Source organism: Mitosporidium daphniae, assembly GCF_000760515.2.
Source record: "Mitosporidium daphniae strain UGP3 chromosome Unknown contig-1, whole genome shotgun sequence".
Taxonomy (NCBI): Eukaryota; Fungi; Microsporidia; genus Mitosporidium; species Mitosporidium daphniae.
In genome coordinates, this window is record NW_013546622.1 from 98,201 (window position 1) to 115,468 (window position 17,268).

The 17,268-nt window shown below is 47.5% G+C and overlaps 13 protein-coding genes across 13 annotated transcripts; 7 read left to right on the top strand and 6 right to left on the bottom strand.

Moving 5' to 3' along the window:
• Nucleotides 1-25: 25 nt before the first annotated feature.
• On the top strand, nt 26-941 carry DI09_1p560 (uncharacterized protein; the record flags this gene model as incomplete). The annotated part of the gene is made up of 3 exons (XM_013383179.1): nt 26-82; nt 117-761; nt 789-941. The coding sequence occupies 3 exons, from the start codon at nt 26-28 to the stop codon at nt 939-941; spliced, it is 855 nt and encodes a 284-aa protein (XP_013238633.1).
• Nucleotides 942-1,027: 86 nt separating this feature from the next.
• Nucleotides 1,028-2,317, top strand: DI09_1p570 (uncharacterized protein; the record flags this gene model as incomplete). Its single annotated transcript, XM_013383180.1, has 1 exon — nt 1,028-2,317. One exon carries the CDS (start codon nt 1,028-1,030, stop codon nt 2,315-2,317), a length of 1,290 nt encoding a protein of 429 aa, XP_013238634.1.
• Nucleotides 2,318-3,477: 1,160 nt separating this feature from the next.
• Nucleotides 3,478-4,152, bottom strand: DI09_1p580 (protein kinase domain-containing protein; the record flags this gene model as incomplete). The annotated part of the gene is made up of 1 exon (XM_013383181.1): nt 3,478-4,152. The coding sequence occupies one exon, from the start codon at nt 4,150-4,152 to the stop codon at nt 3,478-3,480; it is 675 nt and encodes a 224-aa protein (XP_013238635.1).
• A 503-nt stretch (nt 4,153-4,655) lies between these two features.
• DI09_1p590 (uncharacterized protein) lies at nt 4,656-4,898 on the top strand (the record flags this gene model as incomplete). Its single annotated transcript, XM_013383182.1, has 2 exons — nt 4,656-4,682; nt 4,716-4,898. The coding sequence occupies 2 exons, from the start codon at nt 4,656-4,658 to the stop codon at nt 4,896-4,898; spliced, it is 210 nt and encodes a 69-aa protein (XP_013238636.1).
• Nucleotides 4,899-5,369: 471 nt separating this feature from the next.
• DI09_1p600 (translocation protein Sec63-like protein) lies at nt 5,370-6,075 on the bottom strand (the record flags this gene model as incomplete). The annotated part of the gene is made up of 3 exons (XM_013383183.1): nt 5,370-5,887; nt 5,937-5,995; nt 6,035-6,075. The coding sequence occupies 3 exons, from the start codon at nt 6,073-6,075 to the stop codon at nt 5,370-5,372; spliced, it is 618 nt and encodes a 205-aa protein (XP_013238637.1).
• A 570-nt stretch (nt 6,076-6,645) lies between these two features.
• DI09_1p610 (uncharacterized protein) lies at nt 6,646-7,170 on the bottom strand (the record flags this gene model as incomplete). Its single annotated transcript, XM_013383184.1, has 1 exon — nt 6,646-7,170. One exon carries the CDS (start codon nt 7,168-7,170, stop codon nt 6,646-6,648), a length of 525 nt encoding a protein of 174 aa, XP_013238638.1.
• A 554-nt stretch (nt 7,171-7,724) lies between these two features.
• DI09_1p620 (uncharacterized protein) lies at nt 7,725-8,504 on the top strand (the record flags this gene model as incomplete). Its single annotated transcript, XM_013383185.1, has 1 exon — nt 7,725-8,504. One exon carries the CDS (start codon nt 7,725-7,727, stop codon nt 8,502-8,504), a length of 780 nt encoding a protein of 259 aa, XP_013238639.1.
• Nucleotides 8,505-8,986: 482 nt separating this feature from the next.
• DI09_1p630 (uncharacterized protein) lies at nt 8,987-10,072 on the top strand (the record flags this gene model as incomplete). Its single annotated transcript, XM_013383186.1, has 1 exon — nt 8,987-10,072. One exon carries the CDS (start codon nt 8,987-8,989, stop codon nt 10,070-10,072), a length of 1,086 nt encoding a protein of 361 aa, XP_013238640.1.
• A 168-nt stretch (nt 10,073-10,240) lies between these two features.
• On the bottom strand, nt 10,241-13,043 carry DI09_1p640 (uncharacterized protein; the record flags this gene model as incomplete). The annotated part of the gene is made up of 2 exons (XM_013383187.1): nt 10,241-10,561; nt 10,629-13,043. The coding sequence occupies 2 exons, from the start codon at nt 13,041-13,043 to the stop codon at nt 10,241-10,243; spliced, it is 2,736 nt and encodes a 911-aa protein (XP_013238641.1).
• Nucleotides 13,044-13,111: 68 nt separating this feature from the next.
• DI09_1p650 (uncharacterized protein) lies at nt 13,112-13,932 on the bottom strand (the record flags this gene model as incomplete). The annotated part of the gene is made up of 2 exons (XM_013383188.1): nt 13,112-13,750; nt 13,810-13,932. The coding sequence occupies 2 exons, from the start codon at nt 13,930-13,932 to the stop codon at nt 13,112-13,114; spliced, it is 762 nt and encodes a 253-aa protein (XP_013238642.1).
• Nucleotides 13,933-14,502: 570 nt separating this feature from the next.
• Nucleotides 14,503-15,494, top strand: DI09_1p660 (uncharacterized protein; the record flags this gene model as incomplete). Its single annotated transcript, XM_013383189.1, has 3 exons — nt 14,503-14,667; nt 14,728-14,949; nt 14,988-15,494. 3 exons carry the CDS (start codon nt 14,503-14,505, stop codon nt 15,492-15,494), a joined length of 894 nt encoding a protein of 297 aa, XP_013238643.1.
• Nucleotides 15,495-15,746: 252 nt separating this feature from the next.
• On the bottom strand, nt 15,747-16,365 carry DI09_1p670 (subunit beta of nuclear transcription Y; the record flags this gene model as incomplete). Its single annotated transcript, XM_013383190.1, has 2 exons — nt 15,747-15,911; nt 15,949-16,365. 2 exons carry the CDS (start codon nt 16,363-16,365, stop codon nt 15,747-15,749), a joined length of 582 nt encoding a protein of 193 aa, XP_013238644.1.
• Nucleotides 16,366-16,385: 20 nt separating this feature from the next.
• DI09_1p680 (5-formyltetrahydrofolate cyclo-ligase) lies at nt 16,386-17,158 on the top strand (the record flags this gene model as incomplete). The annotated part of the gene is made up of 2 exons (XM_013383191.1): nt 16,386-16,435; nt 16,489-17,158. 2 exons carry the CDS (start codon nt 16,386-16,388, stop codon nt 17,156-17,158), a joined length of 720 nt encoding a protein of 239 aa, XP_013238645.1.
• Nucleotides 17,159-17,268: the final 110 nt, after the last annotated feature.

Genomic DNA, 17,268 nt, shown 5'->3' on the forward strand with positions numbered 1-17,268 from the left:
TGTACAAATTGCAGTTTAAATTTTAATGTCGCCTACACCGCCGTCTGATCGTAAATCTGTGACGCTTGGGGGTGTCCAAAAGGTAACCCAGAAATGGTTTCTCATCGTGTTTGTAGACAAGATTTTCGCCTGTCATTCCGCAGGGAAGGCAGAAAGCAGAGGCCGATATTGCCGCTTCACCTTTATCTTCTTCCTCCTCCTCCAAGCTGGCAGCCGAAAAGATGCAAAGAAAGAATAATTCAAATGCAGGGAGGCCAAAAAAGGACACAAAAGCAAGGTCAAGCCCTGCAGATGAGGCTCCCATTTCCGGTCCATTTTCTCTTGGACCTTCTGCCATTTCTAGAGCACAATCGAGGATACCCGCAGGAGGAGCCCTCAATTATGGGCTCTCATCTGCAACATCTATGTCCATTAAAGAAGAAAACAAAGAAAGCTCGTCAGAACTGGCAGAGCTGCAGCACCTTAATGCAGCATCCAAAATTGAAGAGAGAAATACGCCTTCGCTTAGTCTCCCTCAGGATTCCTTATTTTTGCTTCAACTTCCTTCGCTGGTGCCATGTATCGAACCGTGGTTTTTGGCTCAAAGGCTAGCCGCAGTCAAGATGACAACACCTGCACAATTGCACCCTGGCTTTGAAGATATTGAAAAAAGCGCATACTCTGCGTTGCTGAAACAGCCCTCGATCGATGGCAAGATCGGAAAAGTGCAAATCCATCGCTCTGGCAAGCTTACGCTTTCGATTGGGCCGATGTCGTATAGGGTTCTATTTCTAACACTAATTCTATAGATGGAGGAGGGCATTCAGACATCTTATTTGGAGACCCTGGCTGTTATCAACTCGACCAAAAACCAAATAGTTGATCTGGGGCCAGTCGCTCGCCGATTGATCGTTTATCCCTGCATTGATAGCATATTGGAGGGCCGTGCCAATAAATTGTAATTTAATTTTCGGGTCCAATTGTGAATATCAAATTCGTGATGAGTAATTGAGGCAATTTATCATTTCACATCATAACGAATACATTGATGACTCTTTGCATTCCCGACAAGGAGCTCGCCATTTTAATCGATCGCTGGATTGAATACGATTCTAATACCAACACCAGGGCATTCATAGCTGGATTGAAGGAAAAAAATAGCTGGGATGTTCTGGAATCTCTGATGCGCCCCCGCATTTCATTTGGCACTGCCGGACTGCGTGCAGAAATGGGCGCTGGCTTTGCACGCATGAACGATCTTACGGTTATGCAGACATCGCAAGGCCTTGCCTCTTATGTCAAGAAGCACACAGCAAAGGAAGAGCCGGTTGCAGTGATTGGATACGACCATCGGGCAAATTCGAAAACCTTTTCTCGAATCACAACCGAGGCCTTTTTAAAGAAGGGGTTCAAGGTATTTTTGTTCCCAGACATCATTCCAACACCCCTTCTGGCCTTTTCTGTGCTGCAGCTAAAGGCCGATATTGGAGTCATGATAACCGCATCGCACAATCCAAAGTCCGACAATGGCTACAAGGTCTATTGGTCGAATGGAGCCCAGATTCTGGCCCCCCATGATGCCAATATCTTATGCTCCATCCAGGCGAATCTGGAGCCCTGGTCTGCGTTGCCAAGCGCGCTTGACAAGACTTTTGTTCCTGACACGCTCTGTGCCTACTTGTCTTCAATTACATCCATTCTTTCCGTCAAAACGGCGCCAAAATCGGTTCCCCGTGTCGTGTATACAGCAATGCATGGAGTTGGCTATCAAACTGTCAAAGCATCTGTGAAAGCCTGTGGCTTTCCAGAGTTATTTCCGGTAAAATCTCAGGTCGATCCGGACCCAGAGTTTCCAACAGCACCCAAGCCCAACCCCGAAGAAGCAGGCGCTTTTGATGAGGCCTTTAAAACCGCCAAGGATGTTGGTGCTACGGTTATCTTTTCTAATGACCCAGATGCCGATCGCTTTTCACTTGCCGAGGAGCTTTCTGATGGGAAATGGAGGATCTTTACTGGAGACGAAGTTGGGATCATCCTAGCCTCATATTTGGTGGAGGAGGGCTTGTTCAGGGAAACACCGAACATTGCCGTTTTGAATACTGTGGTCTCCAGTTCACTGTTGGGCAAAATGGCTTCTAATTGGAGTGCTGAGTATGCCCACCGCAAGTTTAAATATGCCCAGTGTCTAACTGGGTTCAAAAACATCGTACATTCGGCGCAGAGGCTAATGAACCAGGGATATAATGTTGCGCTTGCTTACGAAGAGGCGCTTGGCTATATGTGTACGACAAATGTGATGGACAAGGACGGCATTTCTGCGCTTATGAATGCCTGCTGAAAAGCTACCCGCAGACTTTTTCTCAAAGGCTCGACGCGATTTATCAAAAACACGGCTACATTTCTGTTTTCAACCATTACTATTTGGCTCCGAATTCTCTTTTGCAGATCCCAGCAGCGTTTTCAGCGCTTTCCGAAAAGGTAAAAGCGGGTGCCGTGATTTTTGATGGCGTCAAAATTGCATCAGTTGAAGACAATTCGGCAAAAAGCACTTTTTCCGTCACCATCAAAGAGCCAGCCTCGATTACGATTTGTTTCAGGGCCTCTGGAACGGAGCCGAAATTGAAGTTTTACAGCCAATTGGGTCCAGTTTCTTACGTCGCAACTCAAAAGAGTTCGTGGGATTTGAAGCTGCAAAATACCGTGCTCTCGCTTATTGACAAGTTCCTCAGCCCATCAGACCTGGGATTGATCCCGTCCCCAAAGATGTGCGAACCATAGCCGGTCAATAAAATCTTGATGCACACATGTGTAAGAACATAGCCCCTTCGCTGTGCCCCTCTTTCTGGCCGCCTCTTTGCTCTTACCCACACAGTGCAATACCATTGTGTCGGACTAACTGAGGCTAGCGCTAAACACGCTTTTAGGACAAGATGCAGTGGTAACCGGCAATTCTTTTATTGGCATGTTTGGTTGTCAAACGAAAATCCTTCCAAATGTACCCCAATTGCTGAGTAGCTATCAGAGGGCGGGGAAATGGCAACAGGAAGCGTGGTGAAGATTGGATCAAAGTTGATGCATTCGAAATATGGATCCTAAATATGGGGGTATCGCCAAAAGGATCATACCTTTTGCGGCTCGAACAGAGGAATGACCTGCCTTGTGGCTAATTTCTTCCAATCAACCTGCTCAAAAAAAGGATGCTGCTTAATGTCAGAGATAGAAAGCCGCTGGCTTTGCTTTCGATTGAGCAGTCCCAAGCAAAGCGAGCGGGCAGAGCTAGTCAAGCTCCGGCTGGACAGATCCAATGGTAAATAAATAATATTATGACACATTTTGGAGACGTCGTTCTGCCAGAAAAGCGGCATTCCAACAAACATCTCGTAAATAACGATCCCCAAGCTCCAAATATCAATGGCGTGGTTGTATGGGGTTCCTTGAAGGATTTCTGGAGCCAAATAGTCATATGTTCCGCAAAAGGTGTCCGTCAGCGAATAAGAGTCAACGGCCTTGGATAGCCCAAAGTCGGCGAGCACAAGAAATCCTAAAGCAAATAGACAAATGGAAACCGCTACCCTTGTCGTCCAATAAGATGTTTTCGGGCTTCAAATCGCGATAAATGATTCGCTTTGAGTGGAGATATTCCAGCCCCAGAACAATTTGGGCAGCAAAAAACTTGACCATATTTTCTGGTAGAAGCCTATTTTTGGACAAAAGCGTGGCAAGATCGCCGCCAGAATAATACGGGAAAACATAAAACAGCTCTGTGCTGTTTTGGAACGACGAAAGCAGCTGAATAACAAATAAATTTTCATTTTTCGAGCACTCAACAAGGATTTGCCTTTCCGAATGGGAGTGCTCCAATTCTTTAAAATTCTTAATTGAGCGTTTGTGTGTGGATTTAATGGCGACTAAAGTAGACGTTGAGGTGTCCCAGGACAGGAAGACCTTCCCAATTGATCCCTTTCCGATAACCTTCAGCAAAATGTATCTCTCGCACGCAAATTTGTAAGCCCAATTCAAAGACTCGATTTGGAAAAAAGTCATGAAAAGCGTGGATTCCCACATACAAGAGGCAATGATCACATATTTGAAAAAGTCGATCAGAAAAGAAAGAACTTCTTCCCAGAACAAGATGAGGGCAAGAGACCCCTTATCCGTGGGGTGACCAAGCATTGGCTTTACGTACGAAAGAATGGAGTTGTAGATGCGGTTCGATTGCGATCTTTTGGCAAGTGCCTTCTTGTACAAGGCCGAGTATGAATATGAGATTTGCTTGAAAAATGATATCGGGACCTCGTCCCAATGGCAGCACAGCGAAACCTTGCAAAAATACAATGTGGCTTTGTTACCTCCTCAAAAAAAAGCTGCACCTCGGAAAGCTTCTTGCAAATCTGAATGTCGGAATATGGCGAGTCTTTGATTTTGATCGAAAAATACTGCAATAAAAAACGCCAAGCCAAACCGCGTAAAACTCCATCAAGGAGACCTCCTTTGAAGCAAGCGGTGCCTGGTTTGAAAATGAAACCCTCTCGATTTTGAACACCAGAAAATCATTCTCCAACGCATAGTTATAAAAGGGGCTCGTAAAAATGGACACAGGGGCCGTGTCTTGCGGCTCCTTTAAATGCTTCCAACCGAAGGGAACAGATAGGGGGGAGCAAAGCATTTAGCGACTGATGGAATCAGGAGTTGAGCTGAACCCGGTAAATTCAAATTAGCCCAAACGTAAAGCATAGATCAAAGATCAACGTCATGCATCAGGCAGAAGATTTTCCTATTTGGGATTAATAGTTGACCAGAATGAATTTTTAGGGTTGAATTTGATTGCTCAAACCAAAGCTTTATGCCCAAATGGGAGGGTGTGTGGATGGTGCCAACTGCATTTTGAAGCCCGTAAAGAGCTTCAATGGTTTGGTTGATCCTTGCTTTTTGGTGCCCAGCTGCGATTGTCGGCATCTATTGAAAAAAGATCTTTGCGAGGCGTCCCACTGTTAGCTAGAATTTAGGACGTTGCACTATTTTCCAACGAAACGTGGGATCTTTGTTGATCCGGACCGATGGCTTCTAACTGTCGCACCACCTTGTACAAAGTAACGGCATACTTAGAAACCGTGACCACGACGACAGGCACTGTGGATCGTGCATCCATGTGTTTTTGATATCAAATCGGGTGTTTGGCGTGCCGTACTTTTAGACCCGCATCGGTTTAAATGTGCCATGTGGCCACCCGGCCAAGGTGGCAGTTGCCGAAAACAAGCCCAACTCCAAGCCCCGTAAACGTGTACCACTACTCAAGACTTCAAGGGGGCAATATAACGTGTGCACACAAAGTTAGCTGTCATCAGAACATGGGAGCAAATCGCACCGCCACATGTAAAAGTCCGCATAGTTTATTCGGAATCCGAGCTTTGTACGAAGCCTTTTCTTTGGATGCGATCATGGCGAGGCGAGGTCGCCGGAGCTACATTGATTTTGATGTCGCAGTGGAAATCCGTGTTCAAAAAAGAGTCACACTTCAGCTCAAGACTGAGCGCAAATGATCCCGGCTGTGTGGGCGCGTTAAACTGCAGCACCAGCGAGGGTTTAAGGGGCTGATTTTCCTTCAAAAGGTCCGCGATCCGAGGAATCGATGTGATTTTCACAGGCGAGCACTGCAACGTGCCGGTTCTGCTTTGAGAGAGCAGGGCCCACCACGCCGGAAACTTGATGCCGGGGAAGCGCGGCGCATGCACCGCCGGCATGCTACCGTTTCCACTGGACGGAATTGTGGCAATATTTGCTTCGCATTCCTCGTCACTCAAAAGCGAAAGCTTCTTAGCCTGGCGCTCTTCCTCTGGGCTCATCGCAAGTGTAATGAAGAAAAAGGCAGTCACCAACGCACCGGCAGGAATATCATCGTGTTCCAGTACTGAAAAATTAGTGCTTTAAAATGTGGCACCTTTGAATTGGGGCTTTACCAGAATCACCCGAGGATACCTGGTAACGGTCACAATCAGCTCTTCTTGCAGCAATGGATCTGCCGCAAGCTCCCTAACCCTAAACATGCCATGAATACCTTAGCTCATCTACAGGAAGCTCCTTTAGATCCCACGGCATCTTAATGGACGGCTAAAATAAAAATCAGTTGCTAACCCTCTTTTGACGAAGCTGTTTGATCGAATCAGGGGTAAACCCTGGAAACTGAAGAAGCCCAAGTGTTGGATCTGCAATGGCTTGCACAAGCATCTAGAGATCACCGCGATAAAGTTACTTGTCCAAACGTGATGATGTTGAAGGAGGTGGAGACCCAGCTTCTTGCAGTTGCGATTTGGAAGAGCCCTCCAACGAGGTGAAATGATTTCTCCACAACAAATTGTTGAGCTATCAAGTAACAACAACAGGATTTCTACCTTTGGTCATCGAGTTTGGAATGGTGGCTCTGTACAGATGGCACCATAAAAGCAGCAGGGTTCTTCTTGCGACATCATTTTTGGCTATTGACGCGGGAAAGAGATTTTCTGGATCTGTTTCCATAAATTGAAATTCCGGAACTGCCTTCAATGCATCAATCAGGCTCTACAGGGGAGAAAGTAAAAACCCAAACATTTTCGTCGTCTTGCTGGAGCTGCTTGATGATCTGGGATTCTTCTTTGAATTCAAAAGCACGGCATATGATATTGGGAAGGGCTACAATAAGTAACACATTGCCATACCACCGACGCCCTTAATAAGGGCGGTGTCGTCTCGCAGCTCACGATAGAAGAGCGACATCGTCGCAAAACGGACTTTATGCTTTGTGTAGAGCTTCGAGTAATTCCACCAGCGACCAATGGCGTATGGTAACAGAATTCCAAAGGCAAGCCCATAGGCCGCAAGCATCCAAAAAACATTTGAACGAGAAATCATCCAAGCGGGGAGCGCAATCCCGACCGTCATATTCCGGATGCCATCGGCATTTCCTGTCTCATCAAAAAGACGGCGCGTTTCTTCATCTGTCAAAACCTTGTATGCCTTATTGATTTCAATGAATTTTTCTTGGGCTTGTTCCCTCATCTCGAAAGAGACTTTATCTGGGTGATGCACCAGCGTAAGTCGCTTATATGCTTTTTTGACCTCAGTATCAGTGGCCTTGGAAGAAAGACCGAGCACGGCATATGGATCGTATCCCACCGGGAAAGAGTGACGGGATTGCCACACTGACCAGCCAATCATTATGAAAAGCAGGACCCCAACAATAAGAATCCATGTCCTATTGAGAAAGAAAATCATTCAAATACGATTTTAAACTTAAAATCGGACGCTCCTGGGCCTTGATTGCGGTGCTTTTTCGATGACAGGCTTCACAAGGACAAGCCTGTGCAAGAGCAACTGAGATCTTCCTTTTTTCTAGAAGGTACAAGCAGGACACGTACCTTTAATCAATGACAAAATGAAATATACAAAAAAGACAAAAAGGAAAAAGCCATGAATGATAAACAGAAAGTGTGCAAAGCTAGTGCCCTCGGAATCATAGTTGAAAGTGGGACGAGCCATCACGATTCAATGCAATCTGTAAAATAAATGACATTAGGGTTGGGTTGCGCCATTAAAACGCCTATTTTTATATTTTAAAAGCAAATTTAAATTTAAAGGCTCAATGGCGATTTTCGGATTTGTAAGCCGTAATTCCCTAATTCAAGGGTTCTAATGGAAACGGGCAGCTGGGCGTCCACGATTTCGAAGACCGGTATTCGAGCACGGTGATCCCCATTCCAGACCCTTACATAATGGCGGGCGGCCCAAATCATACCCTTGCTATTATGGAAGATAATAGCGTCTGGGGCGCTGGCCTCAATTGTTCAGGCCAATTGGGTCTTCCGCAGAGCATAGACCGTGTTCATACATTTACACACATTTTCCAACTCCCAAAAACGGTTTCGATCCAGGCTGTGGTGTGTGGATGGGATTTCAGCATCGTATTATCAAAGGAGAATTGTCTTTGGGTCGCCGGCTCAAACAGAAAAGGAACCATATTGCTGGAGTCGCAAAGGCCCTATTTCTCCTTTGAAAAGATCGAGCCTGCAATGGAATCGATTTGCAAGCTTTCAGCTGGACTGTACCACGTCCTTGCTCTAACACACGGACAAAAACTCTACGGTTGGGGAGATGGAAAAAAGATGTTGTTCGGAAGAAACACAGGCATTACTCAGCCAATCCTCCTGGAATTCCCGGAAACATGCATCATTGACATGGCTGCAGGGATCAAGGTTACGGTGGCTCTTGGTGCATCTGGTACCGTTTATGTGAACTCGAAACATGAAGGTGGATTTTCCCCCCTGTTCAAGGTTTCGAATGGCCCCGTTGATTCATCGCATTCACTGCACTCGACATGGCATTCCTTTTTCATGGTGACGCGGAATAAGCTTTTTGGATGGGGACGCAATAACTTTTCTCAAATTTCAAGCAGCCATCCTTCAACTCTGAGCGTCAGTCCAGCCACCATTGACGACCTCCCGTTTGCCGCTTCAGAAATCGCAAAGGTACCCCATGTGGCTAATGTTTGGTAGTTTATCACCGGATCAGAACACATAATGGTATTACTTAGAAATGGAGAGGTATGGAGCTGGGGGTGGAATGAGCATGGAAACTGCGGAACTGATCCGTCAGCCTGGTGCGAAAAGAAGAAAATTATCCCGGAGGCTGCAATAGATATTTTTACGGGATATGCCCATTCATTTGTCAAATTGTAAAATTAATCAAAAAACGTCAGCAGCAGGGTTTGAACCTACGCGGGCAGAGCCCATTAGATTTCAAGTCTAACACCTTAACCACTCGGTCATGCTGACTGATTCAAAGTTACTAAATCATTTATTATATTATGTATAACAAGATTAAATTGACCGGGTTCACAAGGATGTGTAAATTTAATCGATTTATTTTATTGGATGAATTTCTATACTGTCTCGACTATTGGTTTATCAGATGAACCAATTGTACCATACCCATTCTGATACAAATATGTACAGATGCCCTGGGATCATCAATCTTTATGACTTCGTTGCTTACTCAACCGGCAAATCCATTGGCAAAGTCCGAAGTAACATATATTTCACCACCACCACCGCCCATCCTATCCGCACCAAAGAAGACAATAACGAACCCGCTTCAGGATCAAAAGAAGGCAAAGTATGCTCAGCTTCTTAACCAACGGGAGGAGGATCATTTTTTGCTGCAGCAGAATGACCTTGAGCGCGAGAAAAGCGCGTGGAACAATGTCCTGACATGGCTACTTGCCCTTTTAGCGCTGACGTTGCTTCCGTTTGCCCTTCATTATGGGATTAAGAGCACACATCCACCAAATGTTGTCGTTCCATCTGGAATGCAGACGCATTCAATTAAACACCAGCCTAGGCATGAAAATGGCATTTCTGGCACTGCTGCGGCACCGATGGCATCATCGCCATCATCTAGCACGGTAGTAGCACCCCATATTTGTGTTTGTACAGTAAGAAGAATCAACAAATTAACCAATGATGTGCGTACGTCGACGCTCAAATTCCCCATTTCGCATCTGGCTGCACATAGTACGTGGGATGAAGAGTGCGAGCGTCTTTGCGCTGAAGAGCGTCCTAAAATGGTTGAGACGCTTAATGTGGATGAATGGCACGGTAATGGGCATAATACTAAGCCTTCGGAACCTATGCACGTTTCCAAGTCTCCAAAGCTTCCGGATGAAAATCCCAAAGAGTTGGAGCGGGCAATAGGAGGTCTTTTCGATGCGCTTTTGAGCGTTGCACCGATTGAAGACACTCATTCCCCGCTGATAGATGACGCAGCAATATTTGACATGCTCCTATCTTCCCTGTCTGCGCCAGAGGCAGCTGGAAGTACGTTTGTGAAAAAGCCGATGCGCGTTTCCCCAGTATCAAGCCACATATCTGAGGATCTCTTTGGCCCTCTAATTAAAAAAGAACCGCCCACTAGCCCTGTTGATGCAGATAAGGATATTAGGATCCCTTTGTTCAAGGATGGCGATCTTTTTCACCCCTCCTCATCACCGATGATGCTCTCCGCAATGCTGCTAGGAATGGGAGCTTCGAATGAGACTGCACACACCCCACTGATCCTATCATAGGAACTTTTATACAGAATAAATAATTGCGCCTAGATCACAATGTAGAAGTTGGCAAAAGTAGCAGCACCAATCGTACAAGGTACAGTAGCGGCGAGGTGGTTTGGGAGCCAACCCCGCTTATCGATAGTACTGGTTTATCTACTGGCTGATTAAGTATTTGTTTATCTACTAGGAACAGTGGATGTGTACAAGACCTGTGGCAGCGACGACAGCAAAGAGCCCAATAGGTATTGGATGCCACGAAACCTGAACCCATTCCATGGGATCATTCATCCCAACACTGCTGGCAATGATATCGTCATCTGCAACCGGTGGTAAATATACACTGAAAGCACGGGTTTCTCTATTATATGACCATGAGGCGATATTCGACGAATCGCCCTTCTTGGAGCGCGGATCTGGCGTGCCAAACAGCTCTACCTTGCCATTCCAATTTGCCATTGCAAGCAATGTGCCGCCAAACCGGGAATTTGGATAAACGCCCACCCACTAAAGAAAGCATAAAAAGAGAAAAAAGAAAGCAAAAGCAGAAAGAATTATTGCAATTCGGACATACCATACGCGGGGTGGATGAGGCGAGGGTAATGACGCGGCCCGGTTCTGGCAATAATACAATTTTGGCGAGGTTTGATTCGTCTACTGCAATGACGGCACCAACAGGATCCCACGCCAGCGATCCCGTCGGAGTCTCTTTTTCCTGGTATCCAACCGCTTGATGGGCAGAGTGCATCCAGCTGGCATTGAGAAACGGGAGTCGTGACTGCAGTAATGTCGTCCGTGCATACATGTTATCCAACAGCCAGAGCACAACGGTGTTGTCAAAAGAAGCTGTGATTACTTTGTTCGGATCGCTCATGGACCAGTCGATAGCAGAAATCAGTGTTGGATGTCCGGGACTCATCAACACCAGTACGGGCTCGCGCAGCGATGAAAGATCAAATAGGGCGATGTAGCCTTCACGAGTGCCGGCTACTATGCGCAGAGGCTGCCCAGGGATCTTGCACCAACTGAAGCACGTAATCGCATAGGAGGGAATTGCAAGCCTGCAAAGAGGTGCTTGAGTCAACAGATTTCCAGAGTCTGAGGTCCCTGGCGTGGGAAGCGCACCGCCTTCTTCCATCAAAGCTACAGCTGTATCTACCAAAATAAGCATGCTCCTCATACCAAGGCAAAACACAAATATGGCGCCAACAGCATCGAGCACCGCCATAAGTGCTCGGGTATCTTGAGATGCTAGCATGGTGCCCATGGCAGGAGCTGTCGTTGCCCCTGTTGTAAAGAGAAAAGGGCACCACTTGACAGCGACAACAGTTCCCCGACCATCATCGCTATCGGTGAGATCTTCGCTACTTGATTCGCGCCCATCATCTGCATCTACCCCGCTTCCCAGAGACACAGCATTGATGAGGACTGGTGCGCTTGCAATACGGTATCCCATCGCCATAGAATCAAAACAGAGAAAAAGCGCCCACAAATAAACGGTGAATTTTGAAACCGTGGGTGCTCCATTTCCGCCAACAGCGATCCATGTAATGCCATACTCTCCCTGCCACGCCATGCCAGGAAAAAAGTCAACAGACGTCAAGGGGAAGCCATCTCCATATGCCACTGCATCTGTTGCTGACAAATGCAGGCCAGAAAGCGGTATCATTTCCGATGATGCCACCACCTCTGGTGCCGGGGTAACAAGCTTGGAATCAGGGCTAAGGGTTGACGCTTCTGAGCTACAGGGGGCAAGACCAAGGACTCTTAGCTGCACCGGCTGCATGGCGGCACAAGGAAGCGGCCGCAGCGACGTGAGGCTCGAAGATCCGGCTGCTGGCATCCCCCCCGGCACAGGACTAATTGCCAATGGCTGTGTTGTAGTTGCAGTTTTCCCAGGTGGTATGCCCCCGATGGCGGCGACAAACCGTCGCGCCTGGAACCGGTCCAGCTGTGCTGGCACCACAAATTTACATAACAGCGAGATGTGCGAACGCTGTGAGGCGTCGATTTCACCCTCTCCGCCCAGTGCAAAGCTGCCATCAGCCGGCGAAATAGTACGAGGTGACATCTGATAAAAGGCTGCATCTGCATCCCGAAAGGACGAGACCCCGAAAGAGCTCTCTCCAAGGTCTTCTGTCCGCGTCGTCGGCGGAGGCTTTCTGCGAACGTCGCGCGTTCGCCGCTCAGTTAGCATTTCAACGAGCTCCCGCTTGAGGGTAACTGTGTCCTCATCGCGTCGCATTGTTATGGAAAAATCAGCTGAAGGAGATGTCAGTGAGATGGCACCGCGCTTCTTGGTAAAATGAAAAGAAAAGAGCAGAGGCAGTTGCTGGTCAATGTATCCATGCAGGATATGGACCACGTCTGGTAGGCACATGATTCTATCGCAAATATGCCGACGTGCACGGCCAAATTGTGCCTCACCACCACCGCCACCTTCTTGAAATCGGTTGAGATCTTGCCGTTCGGAGAAGCGCAATACCCAACGTTCGGGCAAGAAGGCGCCAGGTCCAGCCGCCGGTGCCAGATCCTCTCCTGGAACAAGTGGTGCAAAGAACACGCGGCGCAAAAGCCTTGAACATCGCAATAAGATTTCAAAGTCATGTTCGTAATGATGCATGTGGTACTTGTATGCGGGCAGCGATGCAAAGACCTTGGCGCACCCGGGCACCTGGCATACGAAACGGTCCTCAACAGGCGGGGCTGCCTCTGCTATGCCTTCATCCCCTTCTGTCGGCACTCTGCGCTTGAAGGCACGAGATGTGTGCGCGGAGCCAAAATGCAGCAGCGTTTGTGCCGATTCCGCTTCAATGGCTCGTAACCATGGCTCGTCTGCCCAGACATCGTAGGAGGAGGATGAAGCCATGCGCATAGGATCTGCGTCACGCGTCAATAAAAAGCCCTTGGGCATCAGCTCGTGAAGCGCCAGCTGGATTAACAACCCCATCATGGATTCATCTACGACGATGGTAGAAGTCTGTGCCATGAATGCAGCGGCAAGGTGGTGGCGCACCTGTGCCACCACCTGTGCTACTTTGAGTGCGGGCTGTGGGCCTAGTACCTGGAAAATGGAGTGGAACTGCCAGATTTCGTTGGCATCCGGGTTTGCTTCGATAAAATCATTGAATTTCTACCTTCAATTTCCTTGAGATAAGTCGCCGGATGCTCTACGGGTGTCAATGAAATCCCATCAAACTCGTAGAGCAAATTGCTCCACTCGCCGAGAGAGCCTTTAAGCGTGGGATGCATGTAGCGCCAATGTGCCGCAAGCTCGTTTTCTGTAGGGAATCGCTCAAGACACTGCAGAACGGGGCATTTGTAAAGCTTGGGCAGAACTTTGGCTAGCGGCGAAGCAGATTTTGGCAATGCCGCATTTGTGGCCGACATAAGTTCATCTGACCCTTCGCTGCTCATTGGGGGTGGATTGACCACCAATACAGACTCCAAAGGCCCGTCAAAGATAGCTTCGTGCTGATACACTTGAAAATGCCGCTTCAGTGCCAACTTTGTGGCGAATATTCGCTCGCAGCCCGTAATTGGACATTTGTAGACTAACGCTGGCGCTCCAGGAAGATCCGAAAGGGAGGCTGCCGGTGGTGCAAGCGATGACCGAGGCGGTACGCGCTTCAGAATTGCACCTGCAGAGGCCTGTTGGCGCAGTGCTTGGGACGTTGCGTTTGCATTTGGGTTAATCTAAAGAGAAGTGGGTTAGATGTTACCTTTCTTGGCCTTCCCCGTCCTGGACGGGGAACGGCGAGTGGCTCTTGCCTACGGACCGAGGCATAATCGGTTGAGTAGTCGGAATGCGCCGCATGTGGATCTGGTTCTCTCGCCACTGCGGACGGCGGAGGTGCCGGTGGCGGCGGGGAAGACATTTTTATGTGAATAAAGAAAAAGATTTTCTACCGACTACATTTGTAATTTTACTTTTGATGCAAAGTTGCGAATTGCATTGATCTTGTTTGGCGCCATGATTAATTTTTAAATTAGAAGGGGCGTATTTACATGGGCAATTGCCACCCAGCCAGCCTCGGCCACCCAATTGCGCATGACATGGCAAATTAAGCCCCCAAAAATATTTAAACGGAGGGTTAGGGTTGCATTTGATCTGATTTTAACCCTAACCCAATTTTTACAAATTAGTCCCCATGGAAGACAGAAGCACTGAAGAAATCGTGGCAATGATCAAGGCAATCAAAGAGGATTCTTGCGCACAAGATGGCCCCGCTGCCCGTGCAAAGATATCTAAAACACGTATTGAGGTGGCATCTTTTTCCTTTAGTGAAACTGCTCTTTGACGTGCTTAGCTCTCGCCCGTCTACCTTTGCACTGCAGCTTGAGCTTGCGCAGGAGATGGTCTATTGGGCCCGCAGCAAGCATAAGACATACTTGAGGATCAATTTGGAAATCAGGCTTGCAAAAATGTATCTTGGCCGCGTTCTCAAATGTGTAGATTGTTTGAAAAAAAGGACGAGCCCAAAAGAGCGCTGGCCCTTATCTCTTCACTCTACAAGGAGCTAAGAAAGATGGATGACAAAATATTGTTGGTGGAAATCCAGCTTCTCGAGAGCCAAGTCTATCATTCCATTCAAAATGTCCCCAAGGCCAAGGTATTGTTCTGTCGATTTGGATTGCCATCCACTTGTTCCCGTTTTTGCTCTTATTGCTAGGCATCGTTGACAGGCGCCCGCGCCATGGCCAATACCATTTACTGCTCATCAGACACACAAGCAATGCTTGATTTGTACGCTGGGATTCTTCATGCAGAAGAGGGGGACTATCGAACGGCCCATTCTTTTTTCTATGAAGCCGTAGAGGCAAAGCCGGAAAACCCTGCCATTGCGGGCCGAGCCCTAACCTATATGCTCTTGATGCTTCTTATTTTGGAAAAGGTGAGTCTGGTTTTTTATGCTAGGCAAATGAGGTCCAGGAAATTATCGCCAACACGGCGGGGTGGAAAGCATACTCTCCAGCTGCGAAAGCTTTGCCGGAATCTATCGCTGCGATGGGCGAAATCGCAAAAGCAGTTTTAGGACATTCTCTTGCGACTTTTGAATCTCTTCTCTCCTCCCCGAATATTGAGGGCGCGCTGGATTTATGGTGCAGGACGCGTCTTATGTCTCTTGGAAACATTCTGCTTCGCACGAACCTTCAAACACTCATAGCTCCATATTCACGGGTACAAATTTCTTTTTTGGCACAGCGGCTTGGCCTACCCGTGGATCTGGTTCTTTCACGCCTCTCGCAGATGATTTTAGACAAGCAGTTGCTCGGTTTCATTGACCAAGGTGCAGATATTCTACAATTGCTCGAAGAGGGTCCAGAAAATGTGGACCAAATCTACCCATCCCTCATCGCTACGATTGGCCATCTTGAGGGTGCTGTGGATGCCCTTGGGCGCAAAGCCGCCCTGCTTTCCGCTAACACGGCCCAGTGATTAAAACTGCCCAGTGGCTAACACGGCCCAGTGGCTAACACGATCCGGTAACCACCACTCAATAAAGCCTTTTAAGCGCATGGTCGAATGGAGTGTAGAGCAGCTTATCAAACAAGAGCTAGTCAAAACATGTGCCAAACCGCCATGGGTTGCTATTTTGGCGCTGGTGGCAGGTCTACCTGGCAGCAGTTTTAGTGTACCTGATACAATTTATTTAACATAGCAATCGCCGGAAGTGGTCACAAATGTACATCAGTTGCGAGAGGGATGGCCTGAGTGGAAGAGAGAGAGAGATGTGGGGCCCAATAATCGACCTTGGTCATCCAGGCTGATCGGTCTATGCATCTGGTGTTGATGTCCTGGAAGCAGTTGTATGCTGCTGAGCGAGGGAGAGCCATCTTTGTCCAGCTTTAATGTCTACAAATGTGAGGAAAGAACATTATCGATAAGGTACCTCTTTGTACTTTTGCAGATAGATCTTCAGCAGCTGCACATAATGGTCAAATCCCAGAGATTCCATGGCCCATAAGATTTCCTCGCCGTTTATGGTCTTTCTTTTTTCCTGCTGGCATCGATCGGAAGCCTCCGAGGTGACAAATGCAATAAATTCAGAAACACATTCCTGGACGGTCTCCTTGGCGTCCTTTGCTATCTTTGCATTGGAGGGGACGGCCATTTTCATGATCCTGGCCACATTTGCAATCGGAAGCAGACGGTCTTGCTCCCGTACAATATTTGGCTCGTCCGAATCGTCAAAGTCATCCTCATGAAGACCTAGGTGGTGTGAGCGATGATGGGATCGCATCCCGTCGTCCATGGAAGGCAAATATGAATGTGAAAACTGTGAAGACGGTGTTGCATGGTGCTGCATCATGGAATTGTAGGACGACGATGGGGCCGACTGTTGAGAGACCACTTGGGAAGAAATGGCAGGAATATTTGTCGGGCCACTCATCATCTGTTGGAATTGATTAAAATTTATTCGAAAATATAGTTGTCAAGGCACATTTTTTGGCGAAATTTTGGCAAGGTTTAAATTTAAAACAATTTCGCTCGCCAAATCACAGCTCCGCTCGAGGTTGTTGAAAAAACAGCGGCGAATTAGGTGCGGGGCAACATCCGACTTTGCCGGCTTCTCCCGTGCATTTGTCAATGCTGTGTATGAGAGACTTGGATTAAAGGAAAGGAAAAGGATCTTTGTTTACCTTGATGGTCCACATGAGCTATCTGTTGCGCCGTTTATTGGCGCACTCTTGAACTATGGGCATTGCATATATGTTCCGTGCTGGAGCAATTCTAAACCGGATGAACTTTTAAGGTATACTCCATTGCTATCAATTGAAGACATATCTTCGTTTCGCAAAGTTTCTGGGATTCCCATGCCTAGCATCGAAGGCCAGGAGGTTGAAATTCCTTTACCGGATGCCATCTTTATCCCAGCAGTTGCCTATGACTACAAAGGCAATAGGCTTGGTAGAGGCACGGGCCACTTTGACAGATATCTGTGTTCGCTGCGAACGAGGAATCCCCCGATAAGCCCGCTTTTGATAGGGGTAATTCCAACAGAATATTACCTTTTTGACGAGCTAATTCCCGCAGAGCCCCATGACATACCGATCGGCTATTTGCTGACAGGACATGAAGAGCTGATTAAAATCGAATAAATACAAAGCTTTTATTGCTGGTAATTTTTGCCGGAATAGTAATACGACGAATGGCAATTCATTTGACTGGGGGGATTGACTGGAGGATGAGGATGAGGATGAGGCTGAGG